Here is a 26,516-nt window from a genome sequence, read left to right on the forward strand (position 1 = left end):
AAAAAAATTTTTTGTAAAACCCCCCCCCCCCCCCCCCCCCCCGCCAAAAGTTCAAATGTGTACGCTTAGCCTACCAATGTACTTAATCTTTGTTCCACGGTAGAACTTAAATTTAAATAAGCAAGTAAATATCATCTGCGTTACAAGAAATTAGGTAATTGCTAATAAGTGTTCCGTACATGGTCTTACCACGAGTGAGATGGTTTGTAATTACGCACCTTCCTCTGAAGAGCAAACCACGTTTCCTCCGGTTGGGTACAGGGACATGGCCGGAGCTGTCTCGGTGGGTATTGACACTGACTGACCCCTTCCCTGTGGCCCTGGGGGTCCTTGGACCTCTCCACATATTTAGAGCCAGCAGGTGCCCAGGTAATAACGTCAAACTGGCGGATGTCTGGGAAGACCAGTGCGGGGCTGGGAGATGAGCGGTATTAGGAAGCAGCAATGACGGAGGTGCTCAAATAGAGAGGGAAAAGAGAAGGTGGGTGGGAGGTTAGTGGCGGTGACTGGAAGAGGGGAGGGAAGAGGGAGGAAGGAGGGAGGGAAGAGGAGAACCTTGCTCCCGACGCTTGACGGCCTCTGCTGCTCCTCACAGTGGTCTACCTTGTTTCTGTGGTGGTACTCTTGAACTCACACGTTTCTGTGAAGTGCAGTATCAGAAATTAAGAGCAAGTTTGTCATTTACCCTTGGTTCTCTTCTATGCTCCTGAATAGTGTTTCAGGTACTGAGCGCTGGATACCTCTAAATGACTAAGCAGTGCCGTATCAACGTCTCCAATTCAGGCTTGCCTTATAACTGCTTACGCAGACTTCTATAAGGAAGAGAAGGCCGGTTAAAAATAATGTTTTGTTTTGTTTTTCTTTCAAGGACTTGTTTCAAGAAAGTATTTCTGTCTGGGAAACACCTGAAATGACTTTATATATAAGGGACAAAGGATATGTTTTAAAGACTTACCTAACTAAACTGACATTTAAAGTCAAAACCATTTTCCAAATTCTTTGAAACACGTAGTGCTACACCAGTCAATTTGTTATCTGGATGTGTGAAAACCATTTTAAACCATGCATTTGCTATGGTAAATGGAGTCAAAGGAAAGCAAAACTATGTAAGATTGTTCACATCATACTGACTGGATGTGGTAAATATTTATACCGTTCCTTCCTCTAAAGTAAAATTGATGCCACCATATGTGTTTTCCTGCTTATTAGCAGTATTTAATTACATACCACAGTAAACCTATTTCCTGGAGTTGCAAACTATTTATTTCTGTAACGCAGACTATGAGATTCTGCATTCCCTACAGAGAAAGAGGTGAAGCGATTAAAGAAAAACAAACAAAGAAAAAAACCCAGGAAACCACCAAAGACCTGACTTAGCAGAGAACTTGTGTTAAACATTAAAATTGTTGTCTGGGCTTGAAATAATCGATTACATAATTTTGGATTTGTGATAACCTTTTACAGAAGTGCTTTGTGTGTTTGCACATGTATCAAGATGCAAAAGTTTCAGGTTTTCCAATACAATTCTAACTACTTGCATAGAGCTGGCGGTCAGGCTTGACTCAAACCCAGCCATTTCATAAATGTACATTCACTTCACCCACGATTTGCACCTGCTTGTATTAAAATTGTTATCAACTGCAGAATTCACCTGACCTTGTGTGTTTGAAAAAGGAGTCCATTTAACACATTTTAAAGGATTCTTCATTATGTTGAAAGTACCATAAAACTCCTTCTTTCCTTGCAGAAAGCTTTCCCAAAAAGCAACGTTGTTTTTCTTAAACTTTATTTATACATTGATTTATTTGGCACAAAAAGAATGCTCTTATCTTTGTTGTTGCTTTTACATTGCCCTGTAATGCTAACTGTAACTTCTGTAGCTCAGTGTTGAAGGGAGATGATAAGAGAAAACTGAGGACAGTTTCCTATGGGCCTGTCATATCAACTTCCCTGAGAGAATACTATAACTCATCTCGCTTTCAGACAGAATCTCTAGCCTGTATACTGTGTTTATTCATCCAATGTGTTTCCTCAGCATCTGGATCTTCTGCGGTCTCCCTTGGGAAATTTAGCAATGCTGCTTAGGAAAAGCAAAACAAAACAAAACATTATAAAATATCAATTATAAACATAAATGTAATGCAAAATATTAGAGGTTTTTTTTTTTCCCCAAGATCTTAAACTAGTGATTCTGTTAGGGAGAAGAAGTTTGTAAGCTACAGGCTGACTTCAGTACATTGCATAACGACTGAATAGAGTCTGGAAGAGGAGACTTACAGTTATTACGCATTTAATGCATAGCATTTTTAAGCATATAGTTTTGAGAGAATAACTACCAAAGACTTCAGATAAGAAAATAGTGTCTAAAAGTTTCCCTTGACTTCGTCAGAAATGACAAATGAATGAGTAGAAAGTAGCAAACTGAACCACCTTTTAGCTATTTTTTTATTTATGTTGTGTTGTTTTCTATTTGACAAATTTATTCTTATTGGTCTGCTGTGATTTGAATATTACTCTTTGATGATTTTATTAGTAAAAAAGAGGTTATTTTTCTTTGACTTGAGTTTATTTTTCTCTAAAAGCCTTTGCTTTTCTTACAAAGGATGAAGAAGAAATGAAAAGCGCCCACGATACAAGCAGACTCTGATAGACGATGAAATGAAAAGTCTGTAAATATTCTTATGGACTTTTCCTTTTAAATACATAAATAAGAAAAGTCACTTTGTATTTACTGAGATCAAAAATTCTTATACATATGTGGCACTCCCATCAGCACTGGTTCAGTTCTGGCAAAAGCTTAGGAGGCTATGGAAAAGCCTCCTAAGAATATGGATGTTCCATATTCTCTGACTCCAGAGAAGGTTCAATTATATATATGTGTGTTATTCTTTCACAATGCTTAGCTATTTTTTTTATTTTTTTTTTTTTTTTTAAGAAACTTGCAGCAGTTCAAACTATGTATTTCTGCTGCTTTGGTCTATTCTAGTCTATTAGCCTTAGTAGCAGGAAATGTTTTTGCATGTCTTAAATCTTCCTTACTGAAATTGAAGCCAATTAGTTATCATGCTATCTCCCATAGACTTGGAGAATAGATTGATTTTTTTTTTTAAACCCTTCCTTTAAAGCAATATTTTGCATATTTTGAGATTATTATCCTGTGTCTCTCTCAGTGTTCTTTGTGAGACTAACATAGGTAGAATTTTTTTTTCCAGTCTTGCTTCTCAGTACATGTTTGCACACGATTAATGTTTCGTGTTAGTCATATCTGAACTTGTCTTTGGTCTCTGTCCATTTGCAGTGCCCTAAAATGGACACTGAAGGCCAGCTGGCCATTTCACTCATGCTGAGCAAAGCAAAAGGATTTCTGTAGTCTGTACCCACAGTGTTCTTTGCCTTTTCTACAAAAACGTGACATATTCAGTGGTGATATCATCTAGAGTCATTCATCCCTACGGTTCTATATTCTATATTTGTTTTATCGATCATTCCTGTCTGCATTTAGCATCTTATATTTGTCTTTAGTGAATGTCATCCTATTTTTTCCAGTCTGTCAGGATACATTTAGATAAATCCCATCTTCTATGACACACAGAGTTCTGGTTTGAAGTCACCAGAATATTTAATGAGTTTATGTTTAGTTCACTGTTCAGTTCATTAATGATATATATACCAAATAAAACTCTGTCCCCTGGAGAGGTAGTCTGATTATTCTTTGCAGTACTTTTCCAAAAATGAATGTTGTACTAATGGATCTATAAGTCATGACCCCTTCAATTTGTCTCTTTCTCAAGAGGGGTATCATGCATATTCTTTTCCAGTCTTCAGGTTCTTCAGCCACTGCTGAATCTGTAAGGAACTTAGAGCCTAATACCGCTTCCTAAAGCAATAAAAATGATGATGCACAACCGTGACTAACAGAAAACAATCAAGTGAAAACTCCTACCAATCTGTAATTGGACAGAGTTGTAGTAGAGAGGAAAATGATCTTTTACCTAAAACAATTTGTCTAAAGATCTAGGACTACACCTGAAAAAAGAGGTACTGTGTACCATAGCATTTAAATTTGGCTGAAAAGGGGTGGACATGGTGGTGGAAATAAATTGTGTATCGACCCACCAAAATCCATCACTGTTTAATATCTTTGTAAGTGATCTGGATGACAGCATCAAGTGTACCCTGATGAAGTTTGCTGATGATACCAAACTGAGTGGGGAAGTAGACGCTTTGGAAGGGAGAGCCACCCTGCAAGAGGACCTGGATAGGCTGGAAGAGTGGGCTAACGAGAACCTCATGAAGTTCAACGAAGACAAAGGTAAGGTCTTGCGCCTGAGAAACCATAATCCAGGAGTGCAGCACAGGCTGGGATCTACCTGCTGGGGAGCAGCTCTGTGGAAATGGATGTGGGCGTCCTGGTGGACAACAAGCTCCATGTGAGCGAACAGTGTGCTGCTGCGGCAAAGAAAGCCAACAGGATCCTGCATTGCATCAACAAGGGCATCACCAGCAGAGAGAAAGAAGTCATTATCCCACTCTGCTCAGCACTTGTCAGGTTACACCTGGAATACTGTGTTCCGTTTTGGTCCCCGCCATACCAAAAAGCTGTGGAAGGGCTGGAGAGGGTCCAGAGAAGGGCCACAGAGCTGATCAAAGGACTGGGAAGCCTGCCATATGAGGAAAGGCTGAGAGCACTGCGTTTGTTCAGCCTTCAGAAAAGAAGGCTTAGGGGACACCTGATCCCATGTTCCAGTATTTTAAAGCATGGCTACAGAGAAGATGGAGACTGCCTCATTACAAGGAGTCACATGGAAAAGACGAGGGGTAATGGGTGCAAGTTACTCCTGGGGACATTCCAACTGGACACAAGACGACAATTTTTCTCAATGAGAATAATCAGCCGTTGGAATAATCTCCCCAGGGAAGTGGTGGATTCTCCAACACTGGACACTTTTAAGATTCAGCTGGACAGGGTGCTGGGCCATCTTGTCTAGACCTTGCTTTTGCCAAGAAAGGTTGGACCAGATGATCCCTGAGGTCCCTACCAACTTGGTATTCTATGAAAGATGTCATTGAATTTGCCCCAGACCTTGAGAGATGACCTCGGTAGTATTATTTTCAGTAATTATTTCAAACTATGATTTGTTCTCCTGTAGTGAACGTCTATGAGGGTAGGAGACAGCATCGTGGCTGCAAGTATTGCAAAATTCTTTTCTTCATCTTTAGCTCGGGAATTATCATCTTTGTGCTAATATTACTAAACATTTGTGAGTAATAGACGCAGTGATGTGATGGTTATACATGCAGTTCAGGTTGTCTACAAGACCAGAACTTGTGGAGCGGTTTGTATTTCGTGCTCTGATTCCATTTTTATACATTAGTTTGTGCAAAGCCAGATAGAAAGATTGATGACATTTCTCTTTCAAAGCATTTTCAATACAAGGTAATTACAAAATTAGTAAAGTTATATGTTTAATAGCTTAATCAGCAATTAATGCTCTTTCACAGAAGTTGCTGTATCTGGTGTTGTATGACAGCCAGGAGCATGTTGTTAGGGAGAGCTGGATTTTCATGTTGCAGTGTGATAATGTACAGCTATTCTTTGATGACTTGCTTGAAAATAGTGTGTTTTCTTCAAGGAGTATCCTTGTTTGTTGAAAGCCATCAGGATGGCAGGAAGAAAACTGAGTGTATTCCTGAAAGCAATTGCATTGGTGGCTTAGACAATGGAAATATAATGTAGATTCTATTCATGTTTGAAGTTGTTACATGAAGATTGTTCTATTTATATGTGAGTTTCTAGAATGTGATAATTTTACAGAATTCAATTTTTACTGTTTTGAGAATAATAGGATTTTATATGAATTTTGTGCCAGGTCGGGGTTTTTTGCTGATGAATCTGGCAGGCTGCATCCTGAGGTGGATGACTGATGGGCTCAGCTGTGCAGGCTTTTATGGGTTAATATGTCATGAGTGAGAACTGATGTTTAATATAAGAGATTGTGGGCTCTTCCTTGAGGTATTTCTACTCCGTAATATAATGAGTGTTGGATTTAGTCTTCATGGTTTAGGATCTATAAAGCTCTTGCTACGTGTAGTTCAGTCTTAGAAACTGCTAGATTTTTTTTCATTCCAAGTGAGAAGGCTTATGATGTTTTTATTTTTTTTATAATGCTTTTGTTGATTATTGACTTTGGGATTTCTTTTTTTTCCTTGATCAAGTCAGTATGTTTGTACACTTTTAGATATGTAGCTGGAATTTACCCACTGGATGTATGATTTTGGTTTTCAGGTTATCAATTATTTGTGAGTAGATCTGGCTACTTACTAGATGTAGAAAAATGTTTTAAGACAGGATATTATTGAGCTGTTTTTCTCAGTAGAAGCTGAAGCCCCTGGGAGAGACAGGAAATTGAAATTTGCTTAGTTGATTTTTGTAAAATATATTAGGGCTGTTGCATAAATATCTGTAGTTTATGTTTGGGTGGTAAAAGATGGCATGATTACTTTTCAGATAGCTATCTTGTTGTGGTAACATAGTTAGGGTAGGGATCGTTTCCTTATCTTCTGTTACATGGACTTTTAGCACTGTATAGTGAGTACTTCTTGTTTTCATGAAGCACGAGATTTATTTATTTATTTATTTTGTAGTAGGTAATTTTTTTTTTTCCTGAATAGCGGTATAGTGTATTTTCATGACCTTAACAAAAAAGTATTTTGAAAGGCTTATCTAGGTTACGTGTGTTTTGCTTAGGAAGCAGATGTCACTGTTTACTTCGGCCCCTTTTTGCTGGTGCGTATTTTCATTTCAAATGCCGTACTTTAGCATTTTGTATGTTGTTGCTTTGATGTTATAATCGTTAGTAATGTGTTAATGTTAGCATATTATGTTAGCAAGACAGGAGGGGCCTGAAGATCTAGACAGAACTGGCTGCTGAAAAATACAGGCTATTTGGAGACATGGGAATTTTTTTAATATAAAGAGATAAGTGACATGCAAGAAGGTGGGGGGATGTCATCATATATATTTCCCAGTAAGGACATTGGATTATGTATTAACATAATTCATTGATACCCTTATTGAAACAAACCTTCTACTCTTCTATTTTTTTAGTGGTTTCATGCAGTTTTGGAAATAGCAGATTTGCAAAATGTGAATATTGTTTCAGTACTTAGTAATTCAGGTCTATCAGTTTATTGTCAGTACGTTTTTATAACACAGTTTTGAGCACGAAAAACAATTATAACTTTTTTTCATGAACTGAAAAAATGAATTTTAAAGTTTCTATATGGCCCTGAGGATGTGGCCTTAAGGATATGGATTTGCATTAGACGGTAATGCAGTTTTAAATAGCTGGTTTGAGTTACCGTGTGAGACAAGGCTAGTCAATAGCCAGCATGAGACAAGGTTACTTAAATCTAGCAGCAGCAGCTCCATGTTTAACTGGTAGCGTACAGCTATTCAATCAACTTACAGTCCTGGTCCAGTTCCCATTAAAATGAGGAGAGGTTTACTATTGATAGTCAATGGAAATTGACTGGGGCTTCGACTGACATTTTCCAAGTGGTTTAATTATAATAATGATTTTGAGTGTGCCCAGTAGGGTTGAAAAATTTAAAAACCTTTGTCACGTAAAGTATTGAAAAATTCCAAACTGCCCAAAGATCAGAGAAAAAAACAGGACTGAGGGAAGGGCATGTAAGAAGCTGAAAGATGAGTCAGAGCTTCATCTTGTGTAAATGTGCAGCAGGAAAAAGAGGGAATGTTTTCTATGAAAACTGTGGACCTGGATCCACGTGTGTTATATGTCAAAAGGGGGCAAGAAGTTGTACGAGTAATGCCGATGCCAGGAGTATACTTTGAGGGCAACTGTTTTGGCACAATCATTTTTCTTCAACGTTTAAGCCTCTGCAGTGGTAGGTGCTGTAGAAATTGCCAGGAAAAATGTCTTTTTCTGAAATATTAGAACTGAAGACATTTTATGCTGAGGATATCGGGGACAAGACGTGCTGTCAGCCTCCATGCACGGAGGGAGGGAACGGTCAGGCGCAAACATGACAAACTGTGAGAACGAAGAGCGGGTGCCAGCCACGGTGCCCATGCTCGTTGGATTTCCCTGGAACCGGAGAAGCCAGAGGAGCAGCCAAGGTGGTGTCTTGGGCACCGGGTCCTTAGTGGCACCTGGCACACGTCGAAATCCAGAACCAGCCCTGGGGCTCCTTGATGAACCATGCTGTGGGGTGATTGCTTGGGAGATCACCTGGCTCCAGGCAATCGGCATCTGGAGCCATTGACATGTACGTCCCAAATGAGGTGTGCTTCCTAGCAGAGGCAATTCTGAATGCCTCGGCATTTGTTCCAAATCGGAGGGAAATAAAAATGATTGGGGAAGATAGTTCTGCATCACTTAGTCTCCTCCTTCCTTGAACCTGTTTTCTGGGGTATTACTGAAAGCAAATTCAGAACCACCTATGGGATGATCTGCAGCTGAAGTTCTCAGAACAAACACAGTAAATTTAATCTGCATTTGGGGAGGGTTTTGAAATTTCTGAATTACTCATTGTTGGCTGATTTGGAGGCACTTTGCAGTAATGAATATGCTGGTGTAAATGAATACTGTATTTGTTGGGTGTTTTAGGTTTTACTTTATTCATCAGCTGAACATGAGGTAAAGTTTTTAAAATGGAGTTTTAAGATGTTATCTCTTGACAAACACTTTTAAGTGATATTACCAGCAATACTATTCTGTTTTCTTTGTTTTGTATCTTCCTGACTGAATTATACTTTTGACTGGAATGGTCAAATCTTAGAAAGAAACCCCCAAACCAAAAAGCTGAACCTTTGGGCAAGATGTTAACTAATTCTCTCAAGAAAAAAGGAAGTAAATGTTTCCAGCACACTACTGACAGCAGTGTAGACCATTCTGGTGTGCCTAACGTGAATTTTAAAATGCCTACCCCCTCAGCGTTTGTTCTCGTACTGCTAAAATGAGCAATACAATGGTTTAAAGAAGACTGACTTGGAAAAGAAAGAGCAGGAGGTTGTTGTAATCATGTGGATCGGTTATCCATCGGAAACAACAACCGGTGCTAAAACCTAAGGTGCTCCAGCCTGATCTGAAGGGAGGAAAATCCCCTACGGGAGGTAAAGGGGCAGACCAGGCTCTTCTCTTCGTGCGCATCCTCTGACTGTGTTTCTGCAGAGAAACAGTTGTTTTCCTTTAGTTAGAGGCCGAGTACTTTACTAAAACCCTAGCGAGCTGCTCTTTTGCTTTCACTGTAACAAGTTTTACGTGAAGGAAAAGCATGAGTGTTGGGGAAGGAAAAGTGAAATTTCAGCTAATAAAAAACCACAAAGTTCTTATTTCCTTTTTTTAATGTACATCCGTAACAGTCAGAAATGAGAGATAAAAGTATTGTGGCAGTGACGAGCATTAAGAAAATGTACAAGCTGTGAGACTTTGCAGAAATGATGTTTTTAACTGACTTTTCTTGTTGTAAGTGCTTGAAATATAATTCAGATATTGCTGAACGTCTGGGTTTTGCTGCAAGTCTGATTAAATGGAATAGCTGCCAAAAAGTGTAACACATTGAACACCTTGTGCTACAGTAGACAGTACAATTTAGAAGCACAAGTCCCTGTTTTTCTAAGATACAAGTAATGCTTACAGAATAAGCACAGTCGAATTGTGTTTACCAGATAATTTATTCAAGTTTCCGGTTAAGTGGTTTCCAATTTAAAAAGTTGTCCTAGTTAGAAAATATAATCAATTATAAAATAAAAAGTTGTACATAAAGTATTTTTATCTTTTTTGTTAAACATTTATTTAAGGCTGTGCGGGAAAAAGTGGAGTTCAGAATACCCAACCTATTTAACGTGTGATTAAACATCACTTAGTCAATCATGTTTTCTAATTAAGCAGAATGTGTGTTAATTCTGTCCTCGGTAAACAGCAATCCTTGGTATGAAATACAATACATCCTTAAACGTTTTGTAATAACCAAATAAAATCCCAATTTATCATGTCTTGAAGTAAAGAAAACCCGGTCATGACTATGTTTATCTCTGCACGTGTGAGTAATCCTTCTAATGTGAAGCTATAACCTAGCCTGTTCTGGAAAAAAAACACAAAACAAAACAAAACAAAAAAACCCAAACCTTTGAAATTTTGTGTAAGGAAAAGAAAGGGAATGGAGTATTTTAAGCAGCTACAAGTTTAAAAAACCAAACAAAAAAAAACAACACCCCCCACACACTCTCCCAAAACATAAAAAAAACCCCCACCAGCAAAAGCCATCATTATATACTTTATATTCCACACTGACATGCTGTATAAAGTTTCTGGGAAAGAAATGCTAGAAAGCCTTTTAAAAAATATTTTTTGGCTGTGCTAAGAAGTGTGCAGTATTTGTAATAGCTGTACAGCTGGGCAGCTGCCTCACCTGCCTGATCGGAACCGTAACTCTTAATTATTCTGGGGGTGGAATTCCTACCCTGCTATTAACACGGAATAGATCAGGGATTAAACAAAACCGAAATGTTAAGGTGGGCACCATGCACTCTGTCCTCCCTCCAACCCACGCAGCATGCCCAGTATTTAATTGTAGTAAGGGGTCCTGTTTCTGGCACTGCTCAGAAGGAAATAGGATTGTTTGGGGTTTTTTTTTTCAGTGAGTCATTGGGTTATTTGGTTTGTTAAATTGTACACAGAAATAGGATCACAGCCTGGTTTTGCTGACCTGTACCTTCAGGAAAAGTCTAGTAACTCACCTCAAAAGGTGAGAAGCTTTAGGTTTTGTCTGACTCCTGAGAAGAAATGGGAGGACTGGGAGGAGGAGATGTCTGTGCGTTTGGGAAGAAAGTTCAGCTCTACATTTTCAGGGTAAAATATGAACAAGAACAGTTAAAGTAGCTGTATTTGGAGCTTATTTGTAAAGTACCACATTGTTATCAACAATATGTAATCCACCAGTAATTTATTCATTGTATTTACCTGGGTATGTTTGTCCCAAGAAAGATCATCAAAAGGATTATTTTCTTAAAACAAACAAAAGCTATAACTTCTCCAAAGGTACACAAAAGACCACTAGTGAATGTTTTTTTCTTTTGCTGTGACTAAGGAAGTGAGAAGTGTAAAGCTTCTAGCCACTGTTTTTCAGATTACAAAGCTCCTGTCTCTCCCCCCTGTTTTGTTGTTTTTCTGTGCCTTTGAGGAATACAAACATCTCAATTACTTGCATTATATTGATATGATATTTATAAATTCTTGAACATTCAAAGTCTTCATCCCAAAGACATGTAAGCATTGCCTTCACATTTTTGATGTATATGCAGAAATTCTCTCTGGTCTCAATTACTCGTTGCAAAACATTCTATGTCATTCTGGATTTCTCTTTGTCTTCCTGAAATCAGACTAGTCTTTGCTTTTTGCTTTTTGTATTTATGCCTGGAAGAATTTAAATATGGACATTTTGTCTAATGTAATTCACAATGGGTAAAGGTAAGCACATTCATTTAAGAGAGTTAGAAAAGTGTACTTCCCTGACAGTAATTGCGCGGTGCACTCTTTCAGAGGATGAAAAAATTATCTCACTGTTTCCTCTGTAAGACCTGTTTCTGCAAGAATGCCTAAGAGGAACTTAATATTTTTAAGTTTTTTTCAGACTGTGCTTTTTAAAGGCACTTTACTCCTTATCAGAATTGGTCTTGTGTAGTCCTACTGGTATTTTGCCTTTTTTCTTTATTCGGTATCCAAGCCACATTAATTGAATTAGGCTCCCTAAAGAACTTATAAATTAAACCAGCAGTGAGACTACTGCAATATGAATTCAGCCTTGAGAGACAAAAAATTTCAGAAAAAAAATTGATTATTCTGCCATTTTGTGTCTAAGATATAAATAAATATCGCTACTCACGAGCAAACTCTTCATCAAAACTACATTTTTAATGCCAGGATTTTATTCTCACTTCATGTCAGTTGGACTGATATCACTGACCTATTGGCTCAGTTATTGGTGAAATAAAATAAATATACATGAAAGTTACAGAAAAAGTTCGTCCATCAAAATAAGACAGTATTACCAAAAATAAGAATAAGGCTCGATTAATGATACACTCAGAAAGGCTTTATTAATACATACGAGCCTGTCCTTTGGAAGAATACCTTTTCACCGTAAACAGAAAACGTTTTCCTTGATGTGAGCAGTGTTATTAAAATATATTAAATCTTTATAATGGCAGGCATCAGTTAAAGAAATTAAACACTTTTCTTCCAACTTGGTTTTTGATATGGCTGTGGTTTCATCGAGTACAACCTATTATGTAGCACCAGGCATCCCCCTGCAAGGAAAGAAGCAGCAGTCACCTCTAACCACCATTTCTTGCTTTCTATCAACTACCCAGCTTTTCAGGTGCCTACATAATGCATGTGTTGAAGGAAACCAGACACCCTGAAATTCATAACTTTAGCTCTGGTATTCCACTGCTTAAAATTGTAACACAGATGGTGCTGAATGGAGAAGTTGCCTAGTTGTCTGGCCCGCACCGTCTGGCAATCCATCATCTTGCATGTGATTCTAATCCTTTAGCAATGCACGCCATCCGAGATGCCATCCTGGCCTCTCATTTATCATGTAAATGTTATTTGGTATAATTTCCTTTTTAATGGCAATTCAAATTATTTAACTATATATACTGTTTTTCAAATCTTGCTTCTCATTAATTGAAAATATATGACTTTGTATAACTACTTTAAAAATAGTTTAATAAGTAGCAATTATTAAAATGATAACGATGTGAGAAATTGCCTGGTCTAGTTCTAGTATCTAAAGAGAACTGTCTCTGCGTCCGAGCCAAGCTTAATGTTCAGTCTTTCAAACACTGACTGGCACCATGTTTACTGTGAGTGGTATTATGTACCATGGTTAGTAACAAATGCAAATGTCACTGAACTCTAGAAAAATTCTGATATGTTAGTAAGTTTTTTCTCCAAAAAGCCAGTGATAAGTCTAGTTAAATTTTGCAAATTCTAGTGAGATGGAAGGATTCTTCCTGTATTAGATGCTCTGCTGCCAGACTGAGGAGCCAAACCAGTGGTCTGATCTGTGTGCGTGATAGCGACTGGTATCGGGTGTAAGAAACGTGATGCAGTGGAAATTAGGGACTGCATTCGCAAGAGACTTCCCTGCACCTGAGGAAGCAGTTGACTTCTGCTTTGAAGCAAGATTCCTTCAAGATTGGTTTTGACTCATGAAACTGTTGACTGCTCTGATGAATCCACAGATAAAAATGCCTAATCCTGTTTTAAAATGCGACTAAGTAGTTCTTTACGTGGGCAGGGAACTAAAAATCCCAGGATTTTGTTGTTTTACCAGCCAGTATAACCTATGCCTAACGCTAATAAACATCACTTGAGGTATCTGCTGAGGTCTACAGGCTTGCCTAAGCTAATACGCATCAGCTCCGATATGTGCTGGAAGTACGGTCATTGCCCCGACCCAGAGACCAAGTGAACCTTGTTTTGTAGGGTTTATGCTAAACAGCATTTATGTTGTGTGGCTATACATTAGGCTATGCTACAGTCAGCAGAGTGCACGTGATCTTGAAAAGTCTGGCAAGAAAATAGTATCTGGCTGGGGATGAACTTCCGAAACCTGGTGAGCATGGGGTGGTGCTGAGGGAAAGGGTGCTTGCAAATACTTGGTCAAAATTAAAATGTGTTGCTTTTTAGCTGAGAAATGAGAACTTTATCCAATTGTTCTTGATGCACAAAATGTGCATTACCTAATCAGTATTTCAGAGAGAAAAGAAAGCTGATTAGTCCGGTGTCTTTCTCTATGGTTCCCTTCATAAACGGTGAAACCAACTAGTGACCTGGTTTTGCAAATTCCACAGTAAAAAACCCCCTGTACCTTATCCCTTGTGGTTGCATTGTAACGTGCTATTAATGACAGGGCTGAGAAGTGGAGGAATCTGGGAGCTCCAGCACCTCCAATGGAAGGTTCTTGCAGAGGATGTATTTCCCTGAAGAGAGCAGTCTGTTTGTGCGTGTCTGGCTCCTAGGGAAGGGGAGAGAAAATCATTGCCTGCCTTTACTGAGTATTTAAAAGCATCTTCTGAACCCCTGCACTCAATACACTGCATATACATTGTAAAAAGCCAGATCTCCTCCTGAAGCACTATGCAGGAAAAGAATGCGATGTCATATAAAAAGCCAACAGCCCTTTCTCACAGGGTGCGGGCTGCTTGCCTGACCCTGATTTCAAACACAAATCTCCCCAAATGCTTTCTCACTATGTGGTTGCATAGCTAGCTGTTTTGTCAGTTTTCCTTTCACATTTCCAGGGAAGGAGATGGAGAAACAAATCTGGACTTAACCCCTTGTATACCGGCAGATAGTAGCATTTCGTAAGGTGTCTACACGCATGAATGTTTGGGTGTTTTCTAATTTCTCTGTTTATGCCAAGTCACATTAATGTTAGCATCCTAACGTTTAAAACTACAAAATAGTGTTCCAAATTACAAGCAGAAGTCAAATAAATGAACAAAATAGTAAAAACTGTTTAAATATTTTGAATTTTTCAGAAGGATATTATGGCATAATTCTAAATATAGTCTAGAGTTACTTTTGCTACTGACGTTGAAATTAGAGTAAACTTGCATTCACATAAATGGAGCACATCTGAGCCCAGTTCCCACATAAAAATACACTTTTTCTCAGGAAAAAAACCCCATCCCTTGAGGCCTGGTCTTTTTGCAAGCAATTCTGACCCAATTCGTATATGTTACTTGTAAAATATATATCCTGTCCTCTCTCATAGGCACTGCATGAAAAATTATGGGGAAAAAATGCATTGCAGATTGCATCACTTTTTTCTTCTTTATTTCCACAGGCACAACAGCTAACAGATCTGGAGCAAAAACTAGCAGTTGCAAAAGATGAATTGGAAAAGGCAGCCCTTGACAAAGTAAGAAGTGTAACGTAATGTGAGCATGTTTATCTCTATCAGCTGTGAATGTTTCAGTGTAATTTGACAAAAACAAATTAAAGTCTTGCAATGATTTAGATGCATACTTAATTGCATGTACCTGGGAGTAATGCTACTGAAATCAGTGGAACTAATTATGATGCATGAAGTTAAGTACAGCTGCAAAGTTATTTAAAAGGAGGCCAATCAAATTAGAAAGAAACATCTCAAAAACCCACAGAAAGCCAAATACTACAATGCTTTATGTGCAAAAGTACACTAACGAGAATGTGCCTGTAACCAATATGATTTTTATCTGAGGTTTAGTCATAGTTCCAAGGAGGATGCAGTATAGAAAGGGGTCAGTCTCTTGTTAGAGTGGGACTGACGTGATGGAGCTAACTCTTCTGTGGGCAGAGGAGCCCACTCATGTCCGGGAGGCTGCGGGGAATCCCAGGAAGGGGACAAAGCAGGACACGTTCATGCCCGTCAGCTGTGCAACAGGGGAACTTTCTTCTAGATTTAGGGTAGCTGGGAAGAAAATATCGTGTAATAGGGAAACAGTTTATCAGAAAGGAAAAAACTTCGATATGCTATCAAAGACTACTTTTGGGGGTTGGTTTTCTAATATTTTCAGGTTCCATTAGACATTAAAAAAAAAAAGTATTCCCCTTGCACTAAAAGCATTTTTCTTTATCTTCAATATTTCAGTCACTGAAATCATCCTCTTGAGTGAGGATTTGCATCCAGCATTGCAAAATGTCACCTGCGTAAGCAATGCTCGCAGTAGCGTTATTCAAACCTCTGTGTACGTCTGGTGATAGATCATGTGTTTCTTGTTACTACTGAACAGAACTCCTCCACATATTAATTTAAAAATTAAGCATGTTCCTTCTTTGCTCGTACAACACTCACGGACACGGTCTCTCACTAGTGCCAGTATACTGTCTGTGGCAATGGCAGGAGAGCAATGCTTACCGTAAATATCTTCTAAGTGCAGTTATTCATTATAATGCAGACAGTTGTGAAGGAGAAAGCAAAGAACATTTGACATCAGGAACTTTTAATGAGAATGCTATTAAGGGATTCTGTTTGCAAATTAAAAGGGGATTTGCAGCACACCCAACTGTCTTGCCTGACCCTCTGTTTCTTTCCTATTAAATGTTATAGAATTTTAATTTAGGGCTCAGTTGTGGTTCCATAGGCTTAACCAGAAGCCCAGTGTCATCTTCTTGCAAATCGTCATTCAGAGAGTCTTTGGATGGTGTCATTGCTTACATTCTGTGAAAGTGCAGTGGAAATGGCAAGCAGGAGTAAAAAAAGCAGTGCAAATGAAGGAAGAAAGCAAAGTTCATGCCAGCGAGAATTGCGAGACAGTTTTAGGAGACCAGAAATACCTGTATTTGACTAGTTCTAACTTGCGGAGTAATAAGACTAAGTTGTAGGTACCTTTCTTTCCTCGTTAAGAACCTTTTTTGCATGAACTATGAACTGAAAAGAGTTAAAGACGGCCAAGGTCCATCCATGTCTTCGGTGAAGACTTTGGCCTTGACTGTTTTGGCAACGTTAGCACGCGTAGTTTCAGCTAAAGGAATGGAAGCAATGTGTAAAGTAATGTGCCTTTTTGGAATGAGCTGTATTTAAAATGAATAATTGAGTGATCAAATCTCAAACTGTACCTATAAATAGGCATTATTTGTATTTTTCTTTTGGGAAGGTATCAGACATTTCCATTAAATACTAGTTTGTGCTGACAGTGGTCTTAGTGTCTCTCATTAAGTCTACCTACACTACAACACTTTTCTAGTTCCCGTGATGGACCCTTGGAAGACTGACAAATTTTGCATTACCACAGCCCAAATTATTCTGTATTGAATCCAACCACACGACAAGAGTATAGACAGATCTGGGAAATCTGAAGACATGGATCATATGTTGGCAGCATTTTGACCAGCAAGCAGCTTGCTTTGATCCCAATCACATCTCTGCAGGGTTATCAAGGGCTTTGTCAAATGACATTCCTGGTTCCAATAGTGTTTCCTTAAGTTGTAGTCTCATGCTACCCATTTATACGACTCCTATCAGCAAAGTCAAACTTGAATTTTGCTACCCACAGGATGAAAACAAAGTAACCTATTCTGCTTTTACCTTTGGAATAGCAAAATGGCTGGCCGTAGCCAAGGCAGAACAGGGACTGGGCGGCAGGGGTGGGAGATGAGAGGATGAGAAATGATCTGGAGGGTTTTCCGGACAGGAGGAGTGTGGTTTCAAATCAGTGTGATTTGCAGGGAGCACTAGGGTCATATAGTGCTATAAGGGCTGAGTCCATATCTTCAGGCAAAATTAGACAGTCTGCTACCTCCGCCAGGTTGGTGTCTGAGCTTATTCTGACGATGTCAAATGGTGATTTATGTTCTCTGTGCAGTCACTTCTTGAAAAGATGGGGAAAAGACATATTACATGAACAGAAGTATGCTAAGATCTTCTGTTGCCAATTAGAAATTAAAAGATCTCCGAGTCAGATGGATAAAGTAATCCTTTCCCTTTTACACTGCCATTAGGTTAGAGACATATCAGTCTGACTCCAGGTTCATACATTTTAATAAGTAATTCATACAAAGTGCTGTCCTCTCTGATGATAATCTAGCATTGCTTCTCACTGCACACATCTTAAGGGACAGACATTCCGTTTTGTCTGTTTGCAAACAAACCGAACTCTAGTCCATCTCCTATTTCTTTGATTTTCCTTATTGTGCTGTGCATTAATAGTCTTTTTATCGTTGTCTTTGATCCTACCATTGAAATGTACCCTACTAACTAGTTTTGCTTGTTTATTTTTAAAGAAACACTCAGATTTTTACAGTTATGAGATGTATTCCCTGGTTCCAGTTCAGGGGAACTTTACCTGATGTAAAACAGAATATTTGTCAGGTTCTAAAAAATACTTGTTTTTCAAATAAACTGAGACAAGGTGGTATATGTCGAATGCCATTGCTTAGGATTTGTATAACTGTGAAATATTTTCATATTGTATATGTAATGTTTCACATATATAGTATGTAGTGTGTAATGTTACCTATAATATATTTTCCATCAACTTTTGCCATGGTATACCTTGATTTAGGTATCTTCAAAAAAAATCTTTGAAAGTTGAAATGTGCTGATGTAGCTCATATTTATAGGCATATTCTTAATATAAAGAATAAGAGCAAGATTATTTTTTTTAAAGGCCAAATGCTGCCTAACTCCCCCTGAAATGAGTATAAGGCAGTCACCTCAATATCTAACATCTGACTCTAAGTGTTTTGCTGGGATGGAGCAAAGATTTTAAAATGAGATTTCCTCAGTGCTGTACTTGCCTCACTGTTCGTACTGTCCCAGTTTATTTCAATGACAGACTGCTATTTTCATTAATACATCTCTCTCTATTTCTATGAGTAAAATAGCAGTGTTGTAGCATGAGTTGCAAGCACTTTGCCACTTAAAAGTTTTAGTTCGGCTTGATGGACAGTAATGGATCTGGACAATCATAGTCTTAAGAGGTGAAAAGGCCTATGGTTTATTTACTGTACACTGCAACAGCTTAATATGTTCCTGAGGGAAGTCGTCTTTGTTGGGTTAAAATCAATCTTTATAAATTATCCTGAACATTATAAACAAAATTCCATGCAAAGTCTGCGTCTTTGCAGTACTTGTGAACGTTTACTTCTCTGTAACTGTTGCCTGTAAAAGTCTGGACGCTGTATGATATTTGGTAGATTGTATTTTTGTTTCTTTTCAGATGAAATAATATTTAATAATTAGTGGCAATAATCAGTGTGGATAAAACTGTACGGAGGGGAGGGAAGAGTGCAATGACTTTCTGGGCAGTTTGGTGTGTAATGCACAGTAACCTAATCCTATAAAAAAACTGCTTTGAACAGCCTTCATTTCTTCTGTTAATAAGAAAAAGCAGCAGCTGTTCATAAATGTTTGGTTTAATGCGGAGAGCGAAAGCAAGCAATTCTGTTCATAATAACACATCTTAGAGAACTGATGATTTCTTATTTTCCCCAGGAGTCACAGCTGAAAGCTCTGAAGGAGACCGTGCAGCTTTGCCTGTCTTCCGTTCTGCACAATCAGCCTCCCGCTATGAATCTAATCCCTTCAAAACCAGCTGAGAAGCTGACAACCCTAGTTACAAAGGGCTCAAAAGTTCCATTTCAAGTGACAAGCACCAAGGTACAGTTTCTCTCTCGGGTTTTTTTTTTTCAAACATCTTTGAAAGTTTGTCCTGTAAGAGCATCAAACTGGAACTAAGGAGGATTTTAAATTCATTGAAAGACTAGGATGAATTCTGGGGATAATTCTAAGCCTGTTTCTGATGTCAATAAACTTTTTTTAAAGTTAGGAAGCAGTTACTTTTACTGCTGAGGAACAAAATTCTGTCTATCACTTGCTAAATGAACCATGTCTGCATAACAAATCTACAAGGAAGATGGATTTGCATCTGAAATAAGTGAGGATGCTAATTCATAGGATTATTGACCTGTCGGGCACCGATAGCGAGTTTGTGGTAATATGGCACTAAACAGTAAGACAGTTTTTGCTTGTCGTGATTTTTTTAGTGAAAAAGACTGATATAAAAACCTAAAATAGTCTGGGGGATACAAATCAAATTTGCCAAAAGGGATCTATGAATTGATAATAGGCCACAAGGAATATTCTAATCATGCAAGATGGGAAGAGCAGTTTAGGAGAAAGGATGAGAAAAAAACTTGATGAAAAGTGTTTTGATTCAATAGATTCAAGCATTTTAATACACTCAAGATTTACTGTGATTAACAACTGTCCTGATAATTTTCATCTCCAGGGTTGCAATTTGCTCATGTATTCAACTGGTTCAATAGACCTAGAAGAAATCTGTGATTTCAATTAAAAAGGAAGTTTTACCGAAGAATGATTAAAGGACACTTTAATGTCCTCCTCAAATTCCAAAACTTTTTCCTGAAATATAAATAGGAATTGCTAACTCATAGCCCATTTGTAATTTTTATACAGCAGCTGTTGATATTCACTATTAGTACAGAGGCTGAAGCCAAAAACTAGTAATCTTTCTGTATGTAATTAGAATCGAAATGTAATTTCAGAAAGCAGAATATAATTATAAAACTGAATCTCACATTGCTACTTTTACAGTAATGATTGTCGGTTCCTTAATAACTGTTTTATAGGAAGAAACCTTCATTCCCCAAAATTGCTACCTCTGGAAACAAAGCACTGTATTCATTAATAGCAGCACACGGGGATATTAGTGCTCGTTTGGATTAAGATCACTGGTTCTACGTTCTGCAGGAGAGTGGACTCTTCTTTTGTAGGTCATGCAGACTGAGCTTCACTCTGGGATCTCAGGAGCACATTTTTCCTGATTAATGTGGCTGTAGAATTGTCTATCTGGTTCTAATTGTCCATCTAATCAGGTTGGAAGTGTTTGTGCCTCTGCCATGAAAGCACAGGTGTACTGAAGGATAAGGACCAAGAAGCCACTATGCCCGTGTCCAAGATTGCTGTAGGGTCAGAGCCTTTGAAGCATTTGAAGTCTCCTTGATTTTACAGGTATTAGTGTTGTGCAGCAGAGGAAAGGGGAATACAGAGCAGAGGTTAGAATTAGATTTTTGATATTTGACTGAAACACAGAACACTCTTCCTTCCTTTTTCTGCGATCATATAGATTTTGTGTTTAATGTTCCCGTTTGTAAAATGTATCGGTATTTCCATGCTCCAACCTTTTGAGAACCAGCGTTATGTCCTGTGTATCCAAAAGTGCTTGAATAAGTTAGGCTGCCTCTTTAATAGACATCGCTCACATTTCTCTGTACTTGGCACATGCCATGAAAATGTCTGAGAAAATAATGGTCTGCAATCCTCTTCTTCCACACGTTGACACCTCATTATTATAAATCTGTGCATTATCTGTGATTATAAAACCACTGAAATCTGCTACTGTGAAATAGGTTGTCAAAGAATCATAGTCAGTCCATAATTATACCCTCTGCACTTGAAGCTGTATTATAGAAGGCTTTTTTTTTATGATGACATCCATTCTTATGTATCTTTTCCTCAGCTTTTTCTTCCTCTTACAAACCAACTAACTCTAACTACAGATGTACAGCTTCCTTTTTTATTACATTTGCATAAACATTTTGATATAGCAGGCTAGTATTTTTAGGTGACTATAAATGTGCGTAATTACTTAAATATGCTTTCGTATGTAAAAATGGGAACTTCAGATCAGCAGCACTTATGCATCTTGTCATGTCTGATAAGCAGCAGTTTCACCTTTAGGAAAGAAATCATGATGTGTTTGCTAAATATCGTATTTCAAAGATTCTCATCCAGCCTAAAAATTGTTTTCTATAAATGTCAAACTTATTTTAAATCCATCGAAGGGTACATCATACGGTGTGTGACACCTGTATCACTTGGGGAAAATCACCCCTGGGATTGGGGTGCTTCCTGCGTAAAAAAAAAAAAAAAGGTGCAAATAAGCAGGTTGTATATTTGTATTCACAGTTGGTAACCATAATACCTCAGTGCTTGTTAGCGATGATATTTAACACAAGAACATGGTGTAGAAAGGATAATTAGGAAAGCAAATTGCCGAATTTCTTGGGAAGGTTAATTTTAAAAACTGATTTCCTAGTGAGGTATTTTGGTCTTTCTAGAGAATGTGATATAAAGAAGCATAAATCAGGTTTAAAAAATCAGTGCAAATCAGTGCCTAGAAGTGCCTGAATCGGTGCAAAAATTTGTTGTTCTGGATAGCTTAGTAATTTGGAAGAGTGGGTAGTAATGGGAAATTCTTACATTTAAATCATAGAAGAAGTTCCCTTAAAGTGACCAAAAGCAATATCAGTCTGAGGTGCGTTTTGTGACATGTCTTAAATGGGCAAGAATGCAACATACAGAATTTACCATTTGAATTGACCCCAACGCTTCAGACCAAAAGCATTTACCTGTCATGTACCTCTCATAACATTGATACTGGTGCTAGTTTAGTGGGCATGATGGTGTTGGGTTGACGGTTGGACTCGATGATCTTAAAGGTCTTTTCTGACCTAAATGATTCTACGATTCTATGAAAGCATTGACAATTACAAATGGATTTAGGGCTCTGTGCATACAAGTTCAATGACACTAGCAACTAAAACCAAGCGTAACCACAAGGCTGGTCATTAATCCTGAACTACGAGGTCTTTAACTTTCTAGATTGTTGACAATTATTTTTATTACATAGTTTCTTTTGCATTATAATGCCACAGCAGTAACCTTTCTGTGTTCTACCGGTGGAAAATGCTTCCAAACTAGTTGAGGGTTGTCGTATCTGGCTTTTGTTGTGGCAATTTCCTTGCCTCGTTCCCATTGCAGAGGTGATGATGAAAGAAAAAAATGAAGAGAAAAGAGGAGGACCGAAACTCCGCTTTCTTTTTTAATCTCCAGATGAGTGCCTAAGGACCTGGGTGCTTAAAGACTATTGTTAATGGATGGAAACTATAACATTTCCTAGGTTACCTGGTGTGGGAAATGTGGGTTGGTATAATCCGTGGGTCAGAGCACTGGTACTGACCTCCTATTGCGGCATCTCCTGCACTTACTGTATCTCGGCATAACAAAAAACTGCGTGAATTTATATGGAGTTAGTAGATGGAATGCATTCTTACTCCATTTGTTTTAATTCCTCTTTCTGAAAAGGTTAACATTATACCTTATAAAAATTGTAATAATAGTTATCTTTCAAACATCTTTGGCTGGGCAGTGTAAAGATACCTGTGCTCCAAATGCAACAAAATGAGCTTTAGTAACACTCTGGAAAATTAATGGCAAACCAAAATCAGAAGTGAAACAGAAGAAGAGTCTATTTCCAGTAGAGAGGTTGAATACACAAATCATGGGGAATACGGTGACACAGAGAGCAGCATAATAGTGACTAGTTTGCTCTGTATCTTTTTTGCCTAATGCAAACCCATTGTTTCATGTATTCCCCAACTGAATTCCTTCATTATAAATGCCCTGTGGTTTTTGTGTATTTTGTCAACTGCACCATTTTAAGAGTGGAAATACGCATGAATTTCAAACGGTGAAAGAAAACACCCCCTCCCATATTGTACATCGCATAGGTGGAAAGAGCACCTGTGAATGACACTTCAGCGTCCTGGTCTTGGAGGACATAGAGGCCGAATAAGAATGAGAACTATCCTTCTGTAGAAATGCATACTACAGACTGAAAGGGGAACTACCACTCCATTTTTAAAAGATTTTGAAGATCTCACAAGAAAATGCATCACTTTTGTGGTGAAAAGGGCTCCAAGGAGCTATTGCCTCTGCCTCGCGTATATTGTGAATATTGTGGACTCCAGCATGCATTGATCAGTGTAAAAATTCAGAACAGCTAAAGTACTGTGGGCCATCCTCCTTTTATCTGGAAATAAGTACTTCATTCATCCTCCATCAAAGTAAGCTTGGGGAACTTTGTACCTTTATTAAGCCTAAGAAAGTGTTCTTGGTGGAGCAGGAACGAGGAGAGCTTGTCAGACTGTTCAAAGAAGGTACAAGCCTGGAAAGTTGGTCAAGAACCAGGCAGACTCTGAAATCCATTTTGAAATGGCCATGTAGGAAATGAAGAGGCTGAGTTTTTCTGTGTTGGTACAGAAATAATGTATTTAGCTTAAATCTAAGCTCACAGTTATTCTGAGTGCATAGGTACTGAGCGTCTGCTACAGACACAGAGCAAGGCTGCTGAAAAACTAAGATGATTGTAGTGTCAAGAGTCTTAGCTTCTTCACTAATTTAATCAGGGGTTTTGAAGTTTGTTTTAAAAATCTATTTATAAAGGATCTATGGTTTATTTAGGAAGCCAGACTATTTCTTAGGCCTTATCCATTTCATTCTACAAATGTAGAAAAGATTGATATAAATATATATAAAAATAATAACACCATAGTTAATTATTTGTATGAAATATTAGTTATACTGTTGTCATATTATTGATAATACTGTAGGATATTATAATTATATAATTGACTAGAAATTTGAAAAAAGAAATATAGTTACATATGTACGTTTCTTCAAAATATACAAATATATTTTGAAGGAAAAAAGAAATGTCTGGAATGTGTAGGCTGGACCCAATCCATGTTTATGAAGACTGAGCAAAGCTTTTTTTTTTTAATTATCTTTTAAGACTGTTTTTGTAGATCCTAGAAAACTAACAGAATAGCTTCAGATTCATGAAAAATTAAACAGCTGAATGTAGCAATGTATCATGTCATCTCTCTCCCTTTGTGGTCAAGAAAGAAACCTAAATCAGAACAAATTACTTAAGGAAATAATTTCTGTTTTCTAAAATCAGAGCTATTACCGTTCATATAATTTATCGTAATATTCAGGATAAATGAAGGTTCTGACCCTTTGAATAAAGCAATTGCAAATTCTTTGCTGAGGAACCTATGAAACAACACAAATATAATTATGGACTTATTTTTGTCCTTACAGGAAAGATTAAGACACTGAAAGCTTTTCTAATGTGTCTGATTATTTTTACTCAGCGTGACCTCCGTATAACGTGCTGAAAACATAACTTGGAAGTTATTTCTCTTTAGGCATTGCTTTTCAAACTGACATCATGGCATTATGTCAGGAAGCACCCCAAGTCTTGTGTGTAATAACTGCATCCCAGAGGCAGAAAGATGAGCAAATGGACTTCTGAAAAAGAGATGATAGTCTGAATTTAAAAAGATATTAGTGAAATGAATCGGATAGCTGAAATTCAGTGTGTATATCCTTTCTGGTAACATAGTCTCTGTTTTATGGCTTTGGAAAAACAAAGCTTTAAAAAGTAAAATATTTTATGACTGTTCTTCTCCAATTTTGCATTGATTTTTGCTGTGTACTTCCTCACTGTTGCCTGAATCATTCTCTGCATCTATCTGGTATTTCAGACCATGAGGGCAAAGAAAGGCTCTAGCGGTCAGGTTTTTTCCTCTATTTCCTTGCTTTCATTCGTCTTTGTTCTTTGTTCCTAAATAGTCCTCATCATTTCTCCTAACTTACTACTTTTCAGCGTTATTCTCTCATTCTGTCTAGCTAAGTATTCTCTTCTGCCATCTATTCCTTCCTTAACTTTAAGAATAATAAACCTCATTAAGCTATTTCTTTTCCTATAAAATGAGCATTCAGATCGCAGAGAGCCCAGTGTTGTCTGAGGCAGCTTTTTTAAAGGGTCTGTTTCAAAAAGATCACAAAATATGAGGTTAGACCTGAAACAATGACAGGTTTTAAACAAAAATTAAGCCTGCTTTGTTGGCTGCTATGGTAAATGAATATTCTATGTAATTGTGAAAAACACATAGAGCAAAACTTTTCATTTAATTGAGCTCCAGGATAATACAAACCAATGCAGATATGGCATGGAGTGCTCAGATTTATTTGGAAATTAAATGTATGCTCGCAATTGAGGGGAGGAAAAAAAGAAAAAAAAGGTGTGTATCCTCATAACTTTATCAGAGGAAACAGAGGTTGAAACAGAGGTTGAACCTGAGGGCACAAAATATAGTATCTGTGGTCAGCTATTAGTAAACAGCAAGAGCATTGAGGGCAGTCAATTGATTTGTGCTCCATTAAAGCCTTAGGAAGTCGGCCTCTGTGGTACCTCAGTGCTTTTCTAGTTTTGTGGCCTCAAACTTTGCTTCTGCCAGAGTTAATGAGATATCACTGACACCTGCAGTTTCAGTGACCTGTAGATCATAGCATTCAGCATGGGGATTGGAAACCTGTAATTAAAAGAAGAAAAAGGCAATTACTAAATGCAGAGTTAGCCACATTTTGTAATACGCAGTAATGACATACAATCATATTACCCTTTCCTAACGTATAAACATTATGAGAATAAAATAGCATTGAAAAATGACACTAGCTATTGTTTTAGAATTTAATTTCAAAGAGAGTAAGGAATAGCTGTCTCCTTCTAGGGTACATACCTTAGAAATCTCGGGTACTATGGGTATCCGTAAGGCTAATGTAGTAAGAAATTTGTTTTTAAAAAGATAAAAGGTAATTTAATAGCAGGAGCGTGAGTAGCATGACCTATTTCTTCATGTAAGTCTCTCCTGTTCTGCTTTTTATAGGTCTCTTCGGGCTTATAGACTTTTATTCTCATTATGATCAACTAGATACCAACCATAGTTTTGTGTTATTTTTAATGGTGCTTCGTAAGACCATGGTAACTCTTTCTCGTACCTTTGATTTCCAGAATTTGCTTCAGGTTGAGTATGTTTTTGCTGTCGCCCCAGAAAGCTTCCACGGAACTTCTTCTACAGCCCTGTTTCTTCAGTGACTAAATTTTAATAAAATTTTATTGCATGCTGGAAAACGTTTAACACCAGAGATCATTAAATTGAAAGCTGAAGCTCTTTGCTTTTTATTACTTACTTTAAAGAAGTCTTCATTATTAGCACATTATCTTGATAGTAAATTAGTTTTAGAGGTTTTTTTCAACTGAGTACAATCAAGGGAAATTG

At 37.8% G+C, this 26,516-nt stretch overlaps 1 protein-coding gene across 1 annotated transcript in view; it reads left to right on the plus strand.

Moving 5' to 3' along the window:
• LUZP2 (leucine zipper protein 2) overlaps nucleotides 1–26,516 on the plus strand; it is a 204,193-nt gene that overhangs the window by 141,701 nt on the left and 35,976 nt on the right. The window contains exons 8-9 of the mRNA XM_010563716.1: nucleotides 14,887–14,961; nucleotides 19,018–19,182. Coding sequence (XP_010562018.1) covers nucleotides 14,887–14,961; nucleotides 19,018–19,182 — 240 coding nt within the window. The remainder of the gene's footprint in view (nucleotides 1–14,886; nucleotides 14,962–19,017; nucleotides 19,183–26,516) is intronic.

The sequence above is a fragment of the Haliaeetus leucocephalus genome, unplaced genomic scaffold (assembly GCF_000737465.1).
Source record: "Haliaeetus leucocephalus isolate CR32 unplaced genomic scaffold, Haliaeetus_leucocephalus-4.0 Scaffold173, whole genome shotgun sequence".
NCBI lineage: Eukaryota > Metazoa > Chordata > Aves > Accipitriformes > Accipitridae > Haliaeetus > Haliaeetus leucocephalus.